The sequence below is a fragment of the Danio aesculapii genome, chromosome 18, assembly GCF_903798145.1.
Source record: "Danio aesculapii chromosome 18, fDanAes4.1, whole genome shotgun sequence".
NCBI classification, from domain to species: Eukaryota; Metazoa; Chordata; class Actinopteri; order Cypriniformes; family Danionidae; genus Danio; species Danio aesculapii.
The window spans coordinates 41,263,845-41,279,166 of NC_079452.1; the positions used below are offsets into that span (position 1 = coordinate 41,263,845).

Sequence of the window (15,322 nt, forward strand, 5' to 3'; positions counted from 1 at the left end):
AGTTAAATACATATCATATTTGAAGCTAAATTAGCATTATCTGTCCCACAGTGCTCAACACCTATTTTATTTTTTATGCTCCTAGCATAACCGAGATAAATCAGCTTTAAAATTAAAGGCTTCATAGCTTAAATAGTTTAACAAGACGGTAGATATATAGACATTCTTGAGTGAAGTGTTTTTTGTTTTTTTTGTTTTTTGAAAAGATCCTGCTCTTTGGATTTCTCATTTTCTCCTCTTTTCACATTCTTCGACACTTTACATGATTACTCTTGGCTTGAGTTTGATCTCGTGTCTCTGTCTCATTAGCAGAGGGTTCATCTGAAGTTGGAAAAGCTCTTGTTTTCCCTTATGAGGAGAATCACTAATGTGGTGTTTATTTTTGTGCGCAGGTATCTGATCGGAGAGGAAGGATACTGCCTGACCTCGTTGCAGAGCGCGTTGACGTATGTAGAGTCAATGTTGCCGAGTGGAGCTCCACCGCCGGCTGCCAAACCCACCTGACAGAGGTACAACCACTGACTTTATACACTCACACTACCTCAACATTGGTGTAAACTAAAAAACTATAGTCAGCCTGTTTAAGCTACGTTTTGGATCACAGCCTTTTTTCTTTTATTTAATTATTGTTATTATTATTTTTTTTAACCATAAGTTTTTAGTTAGCTATACTAACTCTGCTCTGAAGTTTTTCAATATTAATTGTCTAAGAACATTTAGCAGTAGCAAATGTATATAACACAAGAAGCTAGTTTAAGACATGTTTAACCCTGTAAGACCTGAGATGTCAGAAAATAGGCAGAAAATTCACATTTTCTGGAACTGAGATGTTTATTAAACCATCTAGCAAACAAACACATTTTTGCCATATACATTTTTTTGCATGAAATTTATTTTAAATCACATTTTGAAACAACTTTTTGCTCTCAACAAGTTAATTTTAATTACAAAAAATAACTTTGCCCTTGACATTTTGACAACAAAGAACATTTCAGGCACTTTGTTTTAACCTGTTACCTGTTGTCAAATCATATACAACATGTTTTTTAAAAAAGTATTGATCAGGTTGATATTACATATACAGTAGGTCTTAGAAACTCGTGTATCAAATATGATATGTTCAGCTCTATTCACCTTATTCTTCGTGTACGAGCGGGCGCAGCCATTGGAATCTTTTTGGCTTGAGACTTCCGCTCGCATTCATTTTTAGACATTAAAAACTGCTCATTCTGCTGCTTGATGTTGCAAACTGATATTTTCTTATTATATGATTCTGCTTTGTCTGTATAATCATGCAAACACTTGTTTGTAGAGCAAGTAGTTTGACCGTTTTCTGAAGTTTATTATTCCTAGTCATTTCTTCCATAGGCGACTGAATCGAAAGGTCTAAGACAATTGCAAAAACAAGCGCACTTCCACATTGACGAATAAGGTCAATAGGGTTAACTGATCTTTTTAAAATGTCACTTGTATTTTAGGATTTCTAAATTGAAGTTTATAAATATTTTAGTCTAATATTAACCTTAAATGTTGTTTTTATTTTTTTAATTGTACGACTATTTAGATATTGATTAGATATTGATTCATCATTCTATCATCATCCCCTGTGAAAATCTATCATTTTCTCACACTAACCTCTGTTTTCAAAAGACCTTTGGGAGAAAGTTATAGAAAGGCACAGGTTAGAAGGCTACAAAAATATTTCAAAGGTTAGAAGAGTTATTTGGATTGTGATTTGATTTCAGACTATATGACAAAGTAATAAGAATTATTATTCAAAGGGATATGATGATTTTCTATAAGCACTGTATGTATCTATTATGGCTAGTGATAGAATAATAATAATAAAAGTACTAGAATATACATTTAATTTTAATAATAACTGAAACTAATAAAAAACACCTCAAATAACAAAAAAAAAAAAAAAAAAAACTATTTAAACCATTAAGTAATTCTGATCACGTAAATACTGAATTGTTCAAGTTTTGAAAACTGTAATTACTCACTGCTAAATTTAAAGGGTTATTTTCCCTATCATTACACAAATATATTGTGTGTTTTTGTTCATGGATGTATGTTTGGTCATGGATGCATTAGTGTGCATAAGATAGGGGAGAGCGGGGACGAAAGTAACGGTTAGCTCCAAATTTTAGTTTTTAAGTGCAAAACGCAAATTATTGTATCTGTTCTTTTTCCTTATTACAAATTGGGTTTCTCTTTTTATGCATTACAGTAATGATCAATCTACAGGTTATAGTGCAGTAACACATCCTTAAGTTTACAATGTTCAAAAATAAATCAGGTTTAAATGGCAAGAGTTCCTGAAGGGACGAAGGTAACAGTTATTTATGTCCCAAAGACACCTTATTTTTCACTTCCACATTAGAGTTTGCAGTGTTTTGATTCAGATGTTTATAAAATGAATGCATGTTGGCAATAATAATAAAAAATATTCAAAAATAGTAGATAATTTGAACATTTTGCATTGTTGGATTGCTTTTGAAACATTTGATGGAACTGAAATTTAAAATAAATGTTATTTAATATTTAATATTTTTTTTTCCCCAAAATAAAGGACAAAATGTTTAAAATAAACAAGATTATGCCAGTAAATCTAGCAAATATTGTTGTTACTTTTTGATCCACCAGTGTGTTACTTTTGTCCCTGATAGGGTCAAAAGTAACAATCGATGTGCAACTTTTGTTTGAGGTGAAGTTATACTGGAGTTGTTCTGCATTGATACAACAGGGGTCTATTAAAATCAGCTGTTATTTTGTGAGTTAGTTACCACAGCAAAAAATATATTTCTGCTACAATCTTTTAAAATTAGTTTATGTAAAATGCTACTTCCGTCCCTGCTCACCTCTACTACATTCATAAAACTTTTGATTCTTATTTCGCAGGATAAACTAAACTAATTCTACATGACCGTGTTTATCAGAACTGTTAATTTGTCTGTATATTTAACTTAACAGCTGACATTTTGATGCTGCCTCACATTTAAACTCATGTTCAACTATTGCTGAGCCATTTTTAATGAAATTGTAAAGTGAGTGTCAGGGTGGTGAATCTGGATCTTCTCCACACGTGCTACTTTGGATGCATTACATCGACCTCACTGAACTTTGAACTTCACAACTTGAAGTGTTTGTTTTTTTGGCCACAGGGTGAAATTTCTATTTAAGGTCGTGTTACTGAAATAATGATAGTCTACGGTGGCTTAAGTTCTAATTAGATTACCCAATGGAGACTGTTAAACATGCCAAAATGTCAAACAAGCTTTCAGCCACTGCCAGAGCGATTGAGAACACTTTCATTCACTTTTACTTGAGGAACAGTCTCAGCTCTTAAAGTATCTGGCTGGCTCACGTTGTTCTCGTTCACCCAGCTTAATTAGAACCGCTTGTGTTTTGGTTCCAGGTGCTTTAACCAACAGAAAACATCCCGTCTTGTTTTGAAGGAGATGCCGCATCTCCTTTGCTCAGCCTGTTCAGTCCCAGATCAGGCCAGGCTTCGAGTTCTGTTCGCATCGTCCCGATCTGCTGCTTTTGAGGGACTGGAGGGGGCTATTCGTCCTGTTTGGGCTCTACAAGTTCATCGCAATGTGGTTCGAAGCGAGATTGTGTTAGTACCAAAGCAGAAAAAAAGAAAAAAAAGAATATTTATATGAGCGTGATTGAAATGAGCCAGATGTTACATAGGGAAAAGATTAGCTAAAGTTTTTTTTTTAATGTGTATATTTTGTAATTCCATTGGCTTTTTTATTTTTTGTCAATTTAATTTCACAAAACTTTTATGAAAGGAAATATAAATGAAAGACTAAAGCACTATTAGCATTTGTCATTCTATTTATTAAACAAAAGATAAGAGATGATCTTTTAGCTCAGGATTTTAGCCTCAGAATGGACAGAGTCGTGCTAGAAAATATACCACTAAGCATCAAGTGATGTAGTGTAGGTTTTATGTAGTTTTTTATATATGAAAAAAAATCTTAAATCATTATTTAAATGCGTTTCACTACTTGTCAAGAGTAAAATCAATGTGAAAAAAAGTATAGATGTGCAACAAACACTAATGCTGCTATGCCGTCTGTAAAATCAGACATTACTTGAGGGGATTTGATACAAAAAAAAAAAAGGCTTAGTAAGTTGTGTGCAAAGGCAGTAATAAATGTAAACGTCTGTTAGAGCAGAATGTTTGTTGCTGAAGACTGATAATGTGAATTATGATGATGAATGTAAATATAGCCTCTTTAAGAGATGGCGACCGTGTATTTTTTTTTTACAAACCCTTTCTGAGTTCGTTGAACTTAGGATTGGATCCTGCACATGAGCATGGTTTAAAAATGCATGGCATGTGGATTTTCTAACAATAAAGACATATGTAACTCTTTTGAGAGTTCCTGGATTTATTTTAACGCTCCCGACCACCTTTTAATCGATCGGTTGAAATATGTGAAGGGCAAAGCGATGGCTGGGAGAAGCGATTGCGCGGAGGGAGGCCGGGACGCCTGATGGGCAGATGGCTGGATTGTTCCGAAAGTTTCCGGGCCAAAGGAGAAAACATGCCACTCTGAATCAGGAGGCTTAACCTCTGTCCTAGAATACCCTCTGTGTGGATGACGATTACTCTAATGGCTTCACTGTGTGACTCTTTGTCTATGGGCGGCCTTTTAAATCCCTTCCAGTCCACTTGTCTTGTCCCTCTATATAAATGCCCCAATTCCTGTCTGTGTTTTTGAGTTGGCACCCAAAATAGTCTGTGACAAGCCTTGGGGTTAAGCATCAAAACACAGCAAGAGTGCTTTGGGAAAGTTTGCAAACGCTGATCTGCAGTATACGAGTTTAATCCAATCTATATGGAAATAGATAATGTGGGTAGATGGAAACTTTCATTCGTCAGTATGGCTGTGAAGTAATGAGTTAGTCGATCTATTCAATACTTTTGTGTTTTCTAATTGCAACAGATTCTGCATCCATAACATTTCAGGGATTACAGGGATAATTCAGAATTTTGGAAACTGGTAGCACTTTTAATAGGTTTAAATTTTCAGTAATTTATTCCCTTCGTATATACTATTTCGATGTTTTATTTAGTAAAGAAATATGGAGCTTAAATGCGAGTAAATTTTCATTTTAAACACTTAACTTTGCTGTTAACTGTAATTTTCTCATCCTCATTGTTCAGACTGATGTTAAAAGGTTTGTAAGAACATGAGGGTGAGTAAATGAAAGAATTTTCATTCTGAGATGAACCGTCCCTGCGAGTGTGAGTTTTGTGTTTGAGAAAACTGATCAGGAACCATGACTTTCTGGCTCTTGTCCTGTATGGTCTCACGGAATGGGACGCCTTTGGTTGCCAAAGTGGATACTTGGTTTTCTGTTGTTTTTCATTTTTCAATTCCCAAACTATTTTTGAAATAAGGACTACAAGTCAGATAGTTAATGAAATCCAGGCAGCTAAAGTCATATCACACCCACAACTTTGTGGCTCATGTCACGATATTGGTTACTTCAAAGAAACTTGGAGTCTGGGAGATTTTTCTCCTTTTTTTATTATTTTTAATTTCATCAGACACTCAATATAAACGTGCTGGTAATTAATTATTTCACTTGTACATGTACTAAAGTAATAGACGCTATATTTAGGTTGTGTAAACAGACTGGTACACTTATTTTGGTGTGTAATTCAGATTTAGAGGCAGTGTTCACTCAACAATGAAGATTGTCATTGTCTACTCAACATTACATTGTTTCAAACCCTTGTGATTTATGCAAAACACAAAGATAAATGAAAGCTTGTTTGCATCATAAAAAAATAAATCGGTGTGTCCACGGGGTCTTAAAGTCTTAAAATATCTTACATTTCAAAAACTATTTTAGGCCTTAAAAGGTTTTAAATTTTCAGAAATTTTGTTAATTTTAATTTTAAGCAGGTCTTTCGGGCTGATCAACCACCAATAATCCATCTCAATAAAACTGTAATTACCTTCCTTACAAAAGCATTTGTTTAAACATTCTCCATATATTTTAGACAGACTTTTCTGCACACATTTTTTTATATTGTTTTTGGGCTTAGATTTAGCTTGTTTTCACACATTTAAAATATGTGGTTAAGAAATGACTTAATTACTTTTTTTTTTTTTTTTTTTGATGAGGCAAGTTAAAATCTTTTTGTTTTTTTCAGTGGCCCAACCATGACATTAAAAAAAAATCCTTTGCATTTAGCCCTATAAGTCTGAAACTTGCTTCATAATGGCCTAAAAAAAAAGTGTTAAGTTTGACTTTGTGAAACCTGCAGAAACCCTGATAAATGCAACTTGTGTAATGATTCATAATTTATAGAGCCATAATCAAGAATTAATTCCATTATCTCACAATTTCAACTCAAGAACTCGCAAATTAGTGTCTTGCAATTATAACTCTCAGAATTATGAAAGTCAGAATTGCAAGATTTGCAATGCATTAACTTGAAATTGTAGTAGCGTCGAAATTCATTCATAACAAAGAAATTGCTAGCAGTTGCACAGAAATTTTTCACAACTGATTTTTTTTCACAGCACTGCAAAAAATAAAAACTGCAACAGACTTTAATATCTCTCAATTCATCTTGTCTTGTAATCTTCAGAATTATGATGATCAGAATTACAAGAGATCCTCAAATCATGAGATTCACAGGATTAATCAGATTTTTTGCGAAATGTGAACTCAGGAAAAGTGTTCTTGCAGTTGAGTTCAACTAAGAATTACAAGTTTACTTCATTAATTGTACATCCTTTTTTCAATATTCACATTTTTAATCCATTTGTGGAAACATTCATATACAGTTGAAGTGAGAATTATTAGCCCCCCTGTTAATTTTTTTCCCCCCAATTTCTGTTTAACACATTTCTAAAGATAATAGATTTAATAAATCATTTCTAATAACTGATTTGTTTTACCTTTGAGATGACAGTAAATAATATTTGACTAGATGTTTTTCAAGACACTTCTATCCAGTTTAAAGTGACATTTAAAGGCTTAATTAGGTTAACTAGGCAGGTTAGGGTAATTAGGCAAGTTATTGTATAACAATGGTTTGTTCTGTAGACTATCAAAAAATATATATAGCTTAGAGGGGCTAATAATTTTGACCTTAAAATGGCTTTTAAAAAATTAAAAACTGTTTTTATTCTTGCATAAATAAAACAAATAAGACTTTTTTTTCCGAAAGAAAAAATATTATCAGACATACTGTGAAAATTTCCTTACTCTGTTAAACATCATTTGGGAAATATTTAAACAAAAAAATAAATTCTAATTCTGACTTCAGCTATATATCCATCCATATATTTTGTATGTTTTTGAGTAACATCTTGAGAATGTTTTTATCTTTTTTGTTCTTGAGCAAAGATACCCAAAGTTGGCCCCTTGTAACCTTTGATTTGGCCTATCTGAGAAGATAGTGAGAATGATTGAGTGGGTTGGGGGATTTTATTGAAAGCAAAAAAGCAACCTGAAATTACATGTTGTAAATGAATCTGAGCTTTTAAAATGTAAATACTGTCAATCGACTGATAGAGGACTACGCAGAAGACATCGCCGAGCAAATCAAGGCCAAAACTAGTGTAACTCAATTCTGTTATAAATGAGATATACTGTATCAGTTAATATAAAGCAATGTTTTCTAGTTATTGTTAAATATTCTTTAATAAATTAGGAAATTACTCATGGCAACTCTAATTACCTTCGGCCCACTAGCCTCAATCAACTTTGGTTTTTGGCCCTTCATAAGAATAAGTTTACGCAGCCCTGTTCTAAAGTCAGTCATACAGTTTTAGGACCACGCATAATAACAGACTGTTGATTTTTGGTTGACCCATCACTTTTAATAAGATGATACAATGCAAAACCACAGCCAACACACTGACAAAACCTTCTCACCTCCTTTCCTCTCATTAATCAGACACATTTTCCTTACTTCAGATTCTTTTAATGGCAAATTTACATTCTTTACATTCATGTCGTTAAAGCGTTTATGCAAATATCATGACAACAGTAAACAAAGACTGCAATGTCCTTCAGTCTGGAGGCCGGCCATTTCTGAATCCCTCTTATTACGGGCCACACGGCTGGGAATAATTGGAGCCGTGGAAGCAGCAGCCAGATCAGTGAACGAGGGCAGAGAGTCACGCTACGGGGACGCAAGTGTGCCAACAACCTGCCATGTTTTTCTTTTCTTTTTTTTCCTCTCCCCTACTCCAAGCACGAAAAAGCGTTTGTTTTCAGATCCGTTCTCACACACGTCTCTCTTCTTCAATGTCAAGTTTACATGTCTAGGGCTGCATTTACGCTCGACTGCACTCCAAAAGCATCTGTACCATTCCATCGGCTATTATACTGATTTGTTTTGAGCACACAGAGTATTTCAAGGCTATGACTGTACTATGACAAAAAGCTGAGGACTTTTCCGATACGCAAATGTTTGGTTGACATGCAATAAAACGATACACGCAAGACTAACAGGATACAAAGAGGAAAATCTGACAGGGCTTTATTACAGCTTGTCTTCCAACATGACTGTTTTTAGATCGGCAGGACAGCTCACGGGGAACACTGTGTGGGATGTATTGCGCCGCTCCACCAGCGTAGCCACAGCCTCCCCTAAATCCAAGTGGTTCAGGTACCCAGGGGCCATTCGGTCTGGGGCCGCCACACCTGTGTTGATTTTCACCTGTTGAAAATGAAGACCGAGGAACAGATATGAAGAAATACTTTCATGAGGCTTCTCCAGTCATTCTACAAGTTATGGCTGGAGTTTTACCCTGTAAGTGACATTGTTTGGGGACACACATTGCAGACGTACCTGGTTGAGTTTGCATGGCACCTCGGGATACTCCTCACGCAGGACTTGACAGAAGGCCAGAGCACTGGCGGCTCCTACAGTCAGAAACCCTGTACCGGGCATCAGAACTTTCTCTCCAGCTCCTCCTGCACAACAGAACAAGCATCGGTATTAGTACTTATGGTCCCACTTTACAGTGCCCTCCGAATATTGGCGTCCTTGGGAAATGAGCATAATGAATAATGGATTTGTGTTGTTTAGCCTTTTGATCTTGCTCAGAATATAAAAAATAAAAGAGGCTTGAGTTTATGGATTACGCTTAAACAATTTGTGGTGATAAATGTCCTCGATTTGTATTTTTAGACTAAATCTGAATGAATTTTTTGCGAATTTTCTTATTTTCTGGCCACTCGTGCAATACTTTTAACAGTACATAGGGACAATATCCTCTTAAGGCCCAAAATGCATTTTTTTTATTTCTCTTTGCTATTTGGGCTTTTTAGAAGCTAATTAGAATAAATACCTATGTATCATCTTTTCATACAATGTACTTTTATAGTAAAATGATGTCCATATATGTGGACTCGTGGTCTGAATTTACATAAAACACTTTTTCTTGAATTTTTTTAATGCATATTTAACATAGACTTTTTTTTATTTATTTTTTTGCAACTTGCTTTGACTATCAGAGAGTAAAAACTATTTTTTTCCCCATTTTGGACTGTTAAAAATAGTGTTTGGGACATTTCATATGCTGCATAACAGTTGCAGGATGGTACTGTATGTCTGTGACAAAATATAAAACATTCAAAGTATTTTAAATAGCCACTTAAGAGCTAAAATGTCCTGTCCATGTATGTGGACACTCAAGCCCTTGGCGGATATAGTCACACGTCCTCTTTCATGTTTCTTTATAACACTTAAAGGTGACTGGATTTTTTTTTTAAGTATTGCCCTGCTGGTGGAAAATGGGTATCAGTCATGTTTTTACTGTTTTATTTTAGTCACTTTCCAGTTTGTAAAGCTCAACAGCCTTTTGCCACAAATCACATCTGTTTCTTTGGTTTTATATTTTGTGCCAATCAGGGGTGTCGCAGTAAATGCTTTGAGCTACAGTTTACTTTATATGTAAGGGTAATAATTAAAGAGTGGTAATCCCAGAATTAAGACCTTATTCTCTATGTACTTCTGAACACGTTCCTCAGTAGAGCTTTATGTCTAGCAACACCAATCACATGTTTTTTTTTTTGGTTTTATATTTAGTATTTATATATTTAATCAAATTACATCTAATTTATTAATCAAACTTATGTTTTCAGTGTTTTGAGGGATATTGAGTGGTTCTCAATGACATTTGTGACATTAAACCTTTTAAGGGATGACCATGAAAGACTGCACATATTTTTTATTTTACTGTTTAACCTCTATGTGCAAGCGAATGCATTATAAAATACAAACTACGCATCTAGTTTTACAGACACCTACAGTACAAATGCCTATTTTACAAGAAACATGTTTGGTGAACACTTACGCTGTCTGTTGGTGCTCTAGATTTGCTGGTTTTTGGTGCAAACGTGCATTCACAATGGTATGGACCTTCATAGGGGTGGTCAAATGTATATTTAAGTTATCTATTATTATTATTAAAATTATTTAAGATCAGAGCAAACTATTTCTTAACTATTAAAGGGCAGACCCTCATACATCGTGTTGATGTCTTTCAGCGGGGATCAAGTGTTAGTTGGGGGGTCTGTAATTCACTCCCTGGTGGGAATTAAGATGTTATTCTCTATGTACAACCAAACTCATGCCCCAGTAGAGCTTTAGGTCTAGCAACACCGATCACATCTGTTTGGTTTTATATTTGGCGCCAATCAGGGGCATCGCCACAACCCATTTACTGGGACATGTGGCCCATTAAATGCTTTGAGTTACAGTTTACTTTATATGTAAGTGTATTAATTAAGAGTGGTAATCCCAGAATTAAGATGTTTTTCTCTATGTACATCCAAACCTGTGCCCCAGTAGAGCTTTAGGTCTAGCAACACAGACAATATTAATAGGCGGACATTGTATATTACTTTACGTGTCTGTTAATAATGCATACTTCCATTATTATACAATTTTAGGTACAATTTCACTTTTGTGTTCAAGTTAGCGACAGGTTTGGGGGTCTCACTGGTCTGGGTACATGTTTAAGGGTTGACTATGAACGACTGGATATGTTAAAAATAAAGGTTTCAAACCAGAACTTCACTGTGTATATAATAACTGATTATCACTACCCAAATAACCTTTAATGAGAAAGTGTATAGTTTGAGGAACTTTTAAATAGTCTAGCTTTTTCTGCTATGTAAGACCTTTAATGAAATGAAAAGTTTTCATGGATGTTGAAGGTTCTTCATGAAATCATCAATGTAAACTTTCATTCATTCATTTTCCTTTGGCGTTGTCCCTTTATTCATCAGGGGTAGACAAATTCATCAGCGACCCCTGATGAATAAAGGGACAAAGCCGAAAGAAAAAAGAATGAATGAATGTTTACATGGATGATTTCATGAAGAACCTTCAACATCCCTGGAAACTTTCATTAGTCCCTTTATTCATCAGGGGTTGACACAGTGGAATGAACCGCCGACTTATCCAGCATATGTTTTACACAGCGGGTACCCTTCCAGCTGCAACCCAGTACTGGGAAACATCCGTACACATACACTTTGGACAATTTAGTTTATTCAGTTCACCTATAAGACATGTCCTTGGACTGTGGGGGAACCCGGAGCACCTGGAGCCCGGACCACGCCAACACGGGGAGAACATGCAAACTCCACACAGAAATACCAACCCAGCCGGGACTCGAACTAGAAACCTTATTGCTGTGAGGCGAGAGTGCTAACCACTGTGTTGCCCTTAATGTACACAAAGAAACCATCGTTTTAGTTTCCATCATTTTCAAGTACTTAACAAATAGCCAGTCTTATCTTTGGCGCTGTTTGCACCTGGTATCATGTATTTTTGTCAGTTAGACCACAAGTGGACAACACTAAATACAAGCATAAATGGGTCCTAAAAGTTTTGAGTTTGTCCGCGTTTGACCATGTAAAATAAAAGGTATTCGAAATCCATTTGATCAGCTTTTAGACATATAAATGCTTGTGTGTTCGAACATCCATTGAAGAGCATCCCCTCTCTGCTTGCTGACCCAATTCATAACCCCAATAAAACCTGTTAGTGAAGCACGCTTGCCAGATGAGACTCAAACGTTTCTGTTTATTTATTTTGAAGGCAAAAATTCTCGTACCGCTCCTGATTCTAATACAAACCCACAGCCGTCTTCGTAACTCCATATTTTAAAGCAGCTTTTGCGTTCAAGTGTATATTGGGCGTGGATATATTGCGACATTAGATCAACTGATCAGAGAAAGGCCATACATACACACTCACCTCAAATTAATAAAGCAAAGAAGATTAAAACAGCAGCAAGTGTTAATGGAAATGTGAACATAGCTGTTCAATTAATCGAAATTTAGTTTGATTTTGGCTTCCAATGATTATTAAAAAACATGAATGAAAAATGTCTCGTGATATATGAGCATGTGGAAGTGAAAACAAATGGTGACAGTGCACTATTCCTGCTATCGAGTGTCTTTATCATTATTAATCAAACATAAATGACAAGGACAAAATCACTCATTGCCCTTGACTGGAGGATTTTGTAGCTTTAATAAGAAACAAACCAAGCTTAATTTTGACATTGAAGAGGCTTAAAGCAGAGTTTGTTTCATTAGTATATTTGTATTCTATCAAATTTCCTTTCCAAAATTGTGAGTGTTTTTTGTTAGTTTGTGCCATTCTGCTTTATTATTAAAAACTGAAAAAACAAAACACATTACCAGCCGTAAACAGTGCCACAACATTTTTTTTTCTTCTTCAAATAACTAAACTTTCACTCGGCATATGTTTTGCTGGACCTACCTGTGATAAATGTGTAGGTGCCGTTAGGATCATCTCTCACTAGGGGAAAAAATGCTTTCCAGGACACAAATGTGCTGAAAAGAAGAGTCTCAATAACCTGTTGACCAGAGAGGAAGAGTTTGAGCAATGACTTGACAACATGGAGTAGCGGATACACAGATCAAAATGTGGATAGGAATGCTGCCATGTAAATTTTACTAAAAAGGATCAAAGAAAGGCTGTGAGGGTTAGTCTTACCCAGTGCAGTTCCTTAAGAGGCTGTGTGTGCGGTGGTCCGCCCTGCCACCAGCTGAATCCCAGAGATGACACCACATCTGTGATCTTTCCCACCGACTTCAGCAAGGCCTGTTTCACCTCCTCAACTCCGTCCTCTGAACCTGATAGTCATCCCAAATCAATCAGACCTCAAAGTGTTGCAAAGATAACGCAGATTAAAAAAAAAACTAAACGCAAAGGGTGAAGATACCTACCAACATTCCCAACAAAAGTAATCAGGTTACTTTTTGTGCCAGGTGAAACGAAACCTTTGAGTTTCTCCAACTTGCTGCCGTCTCTGGAGATCACAGCGACCTTGAAACCTAAATGTGTTTGCGTAGTTACCAAACATGAAATACACAACTTTTGAAAGTATGTTTTTTATCAAAGAAATTGATTTGAGCTGTTTAAAATAAAAGAGAGACAGCGGTTTACATTTTTTGGACTTGAAACTTCTAATAAACTAAAATGGCAGGATATATGATGACTTTACTTTTTCTGAAACACTTTAAACAGGAAACTACAATTGATTTGTGCTGGGACAACATGAAGGAATTAAGTTAACGTATTAGTTTTTACAAATTTAAGCGCATTGAACATAAAACAATTCAGTTGTCCCCCCAAAAAATTAAGAATTGTGTAGTATCAGCTCATTTTTAATAGGCAGTTTGAACAACCAACATACGTAAATCTTTTGAGTGTAGTGGCCAAAATGTGGTCAAATTAGTGTTATTATGCTTATTTGCTTGCCACTATGTTTATATAAAATAATAGAGATATAGGCTATTATAAGAGATTAGAATGGCTCTATCACTATCTATTATTAAATCACTCCTACAAACATACCTATTTAGCTTGGCTTATTCATATTATTTTAATAGTCCTTTCTACTGCTTCATTTATAAATTTAATCAGTCATTTCTCTTGGCTCATTTTTATGTTTTATTTTCTGTCTTTTTATTTTGTCTGTTGTACAGCACTTTGGTCAGTCTTGTGGCTGTTTTGAAATGTGCTTTATAATTAAATGAACTTGAATTATTATATTATATTATATTATATTATATTATATTATATTATATTATATTATATTATATTATATTATATTATATTATATTATATTATATTATTATAAGTAACAAATAATTTAACATTCAGGGCAGATATATACATTCAAACAATGCCCATTTATAATTATTAACATTAATACTATTAATAAGAAAAAAAAACTGTAGCTGTAATGTATTCATACATAACTATAATATATTAAAGTATTATAAAATAATTAATATAATGTATCATAATGCTAACTAGGTAAATATTGTGTGCAAATAGATCTTACCTCTGTCCAGGAAAGCTTTAACTATCCCGGATCCGACAGTTCCTGCTCCACCGAGCGCTAAAACCACCCTGTCCCCGTTTGACATCGCTGCTGCAGCCGTCAGACGTCTGAGATTGATTATGGTTTATGGGGCTCATGTCTCCTGCTGCTCAAGATATTTAAATCAAACCGCAGCAGGAAAGCCACACCCACTTCTGAAGGACACTCCCACAGATTATACATACTTTTATTATTTATTACAAACCGTTTATTATTATTAATTTCAAACAGTTTTTATATGTATAAATGTTACGACTGAAAGAAAAGTGATACTGAATAAGTAATGTATCTGTAGAGAACAAAATTTCAATATTTAACCTTAAATGTAAGGAGTAGGAATAATATCATGTTCAGAACTGAAAATACCAGCAGTTAATAATATTATTTAATTATAATTAATAATAATATTAATTACTGTTGCAGTCGTTGCTATAAATTACCCTTATATATTATTACCAACTGTTTCATCAAAGATTATAGCGCCCTCTTGTGAACAATCACGAATATTTACTAAATTAAATAAGCATTGCAAACCGGAAACTGCAAACAAGTAGTACAATTTTTTTTTTTTTTTTTTTTTTTTTTTTACTTTAGTCACAAAATTGGTTTATTAATTTTGAAATATAGGCCTATAAATAAGGCCTATAAATAAATCATCAAATGGTGAAAACATTTTTTACACTTTTATTATTTAAAATTAATTTCATTTTATTACATATATATATATATATATATATATATATATATATATATATATATATATATATATATATATATATATATATATATATATATATATATATATGCATATGTATATATACACTTATACTTATATATATTTACAATCTCACAAAACCAAAAGGTATTACAAAATCACATTATTAACATTA

General features: G+C 34.3%; 2 protein-coding genes across 2 annotated transcripts in view; one reads left to right on the forward strand and one right to left on the reverse strand.

Annotated features, from left to right (window-relative positions):
* vps9d1 (VPS9 domain containing 1) overlaps positions 1 to 4,501 on the forward strand; it is a 35,491-nt gene extending 30,990 nt beyond the window's left edge. The window contains exons 15-16 of the mRNA XM_056478847.1: positions 393 to 509; positions 3,422 to 4,501. Of these exons, the coding sequence (XP_056334822.1) occupies positions 393 to 504 (112 nt within the window). The 3' untranslated portion in view covers positions 505 to 509; positions 3,422 to 4,501. The remainder of the gene's footprint in view (positions 1 to 392; positions 510 to 3,421) is intronic.
* Positions 4,502 to 7,950: 3,449 nt separating this feature from the next.
* si:dkey-238o13.4 (uncharacterized protein LOC560780 homolog) lies at positions 7,951 to 14,518 on the reverse strand. Its single transcript, XM_056478999.1, has 6 exons — positions 14,394 to 14,518; positions 13,270 to 13,377; positions 13,037 to 13,176; positions 12,800 to 12,896; positions 8,846 to 8,970; positions 7,951 to 8,713 (listed from the first exon to the last, which is right to left on the reverse strand). The coding sequence occupies exons 1-6, from the start codon at positions 14,476 to 14,478 to the stop codon at positions 8,537 to 8,539; spliced, it is 732 nt and encodes a 243-aa protein (XP_056334974.1). The 5' UTR covers positions 14,479 to 14,518; the 3' UTR covers positions 7,951 to 8,536.
* Positions 14,519 to 15,322: the final 804 nt, after the last annotated feature.

Coding starts and splice junctions, on each gene's coding strand:
- si:dkey-238o13.4 (XM_056478999.1), bottom strand. CDS start 14,478: ATGTCAAACGGGGACAGGGTGGTTTTAGCGCTCGGTGGAGCAGGAACT. Junction 12,897..13,036: donor CTCTTAAGGAACTGCACTGG/GTAAGACTAACC, acceptor TCTGGTCAACAG/GTTATTGAGACTCTTCTTTT. Junction 8,971..12,799: donor CACCTACACATTTATCACAG/GTAGGTCCAGCA, acceptor TCTGTTGTGCAG/GAGGAGCTGGAGAGAAAGTT.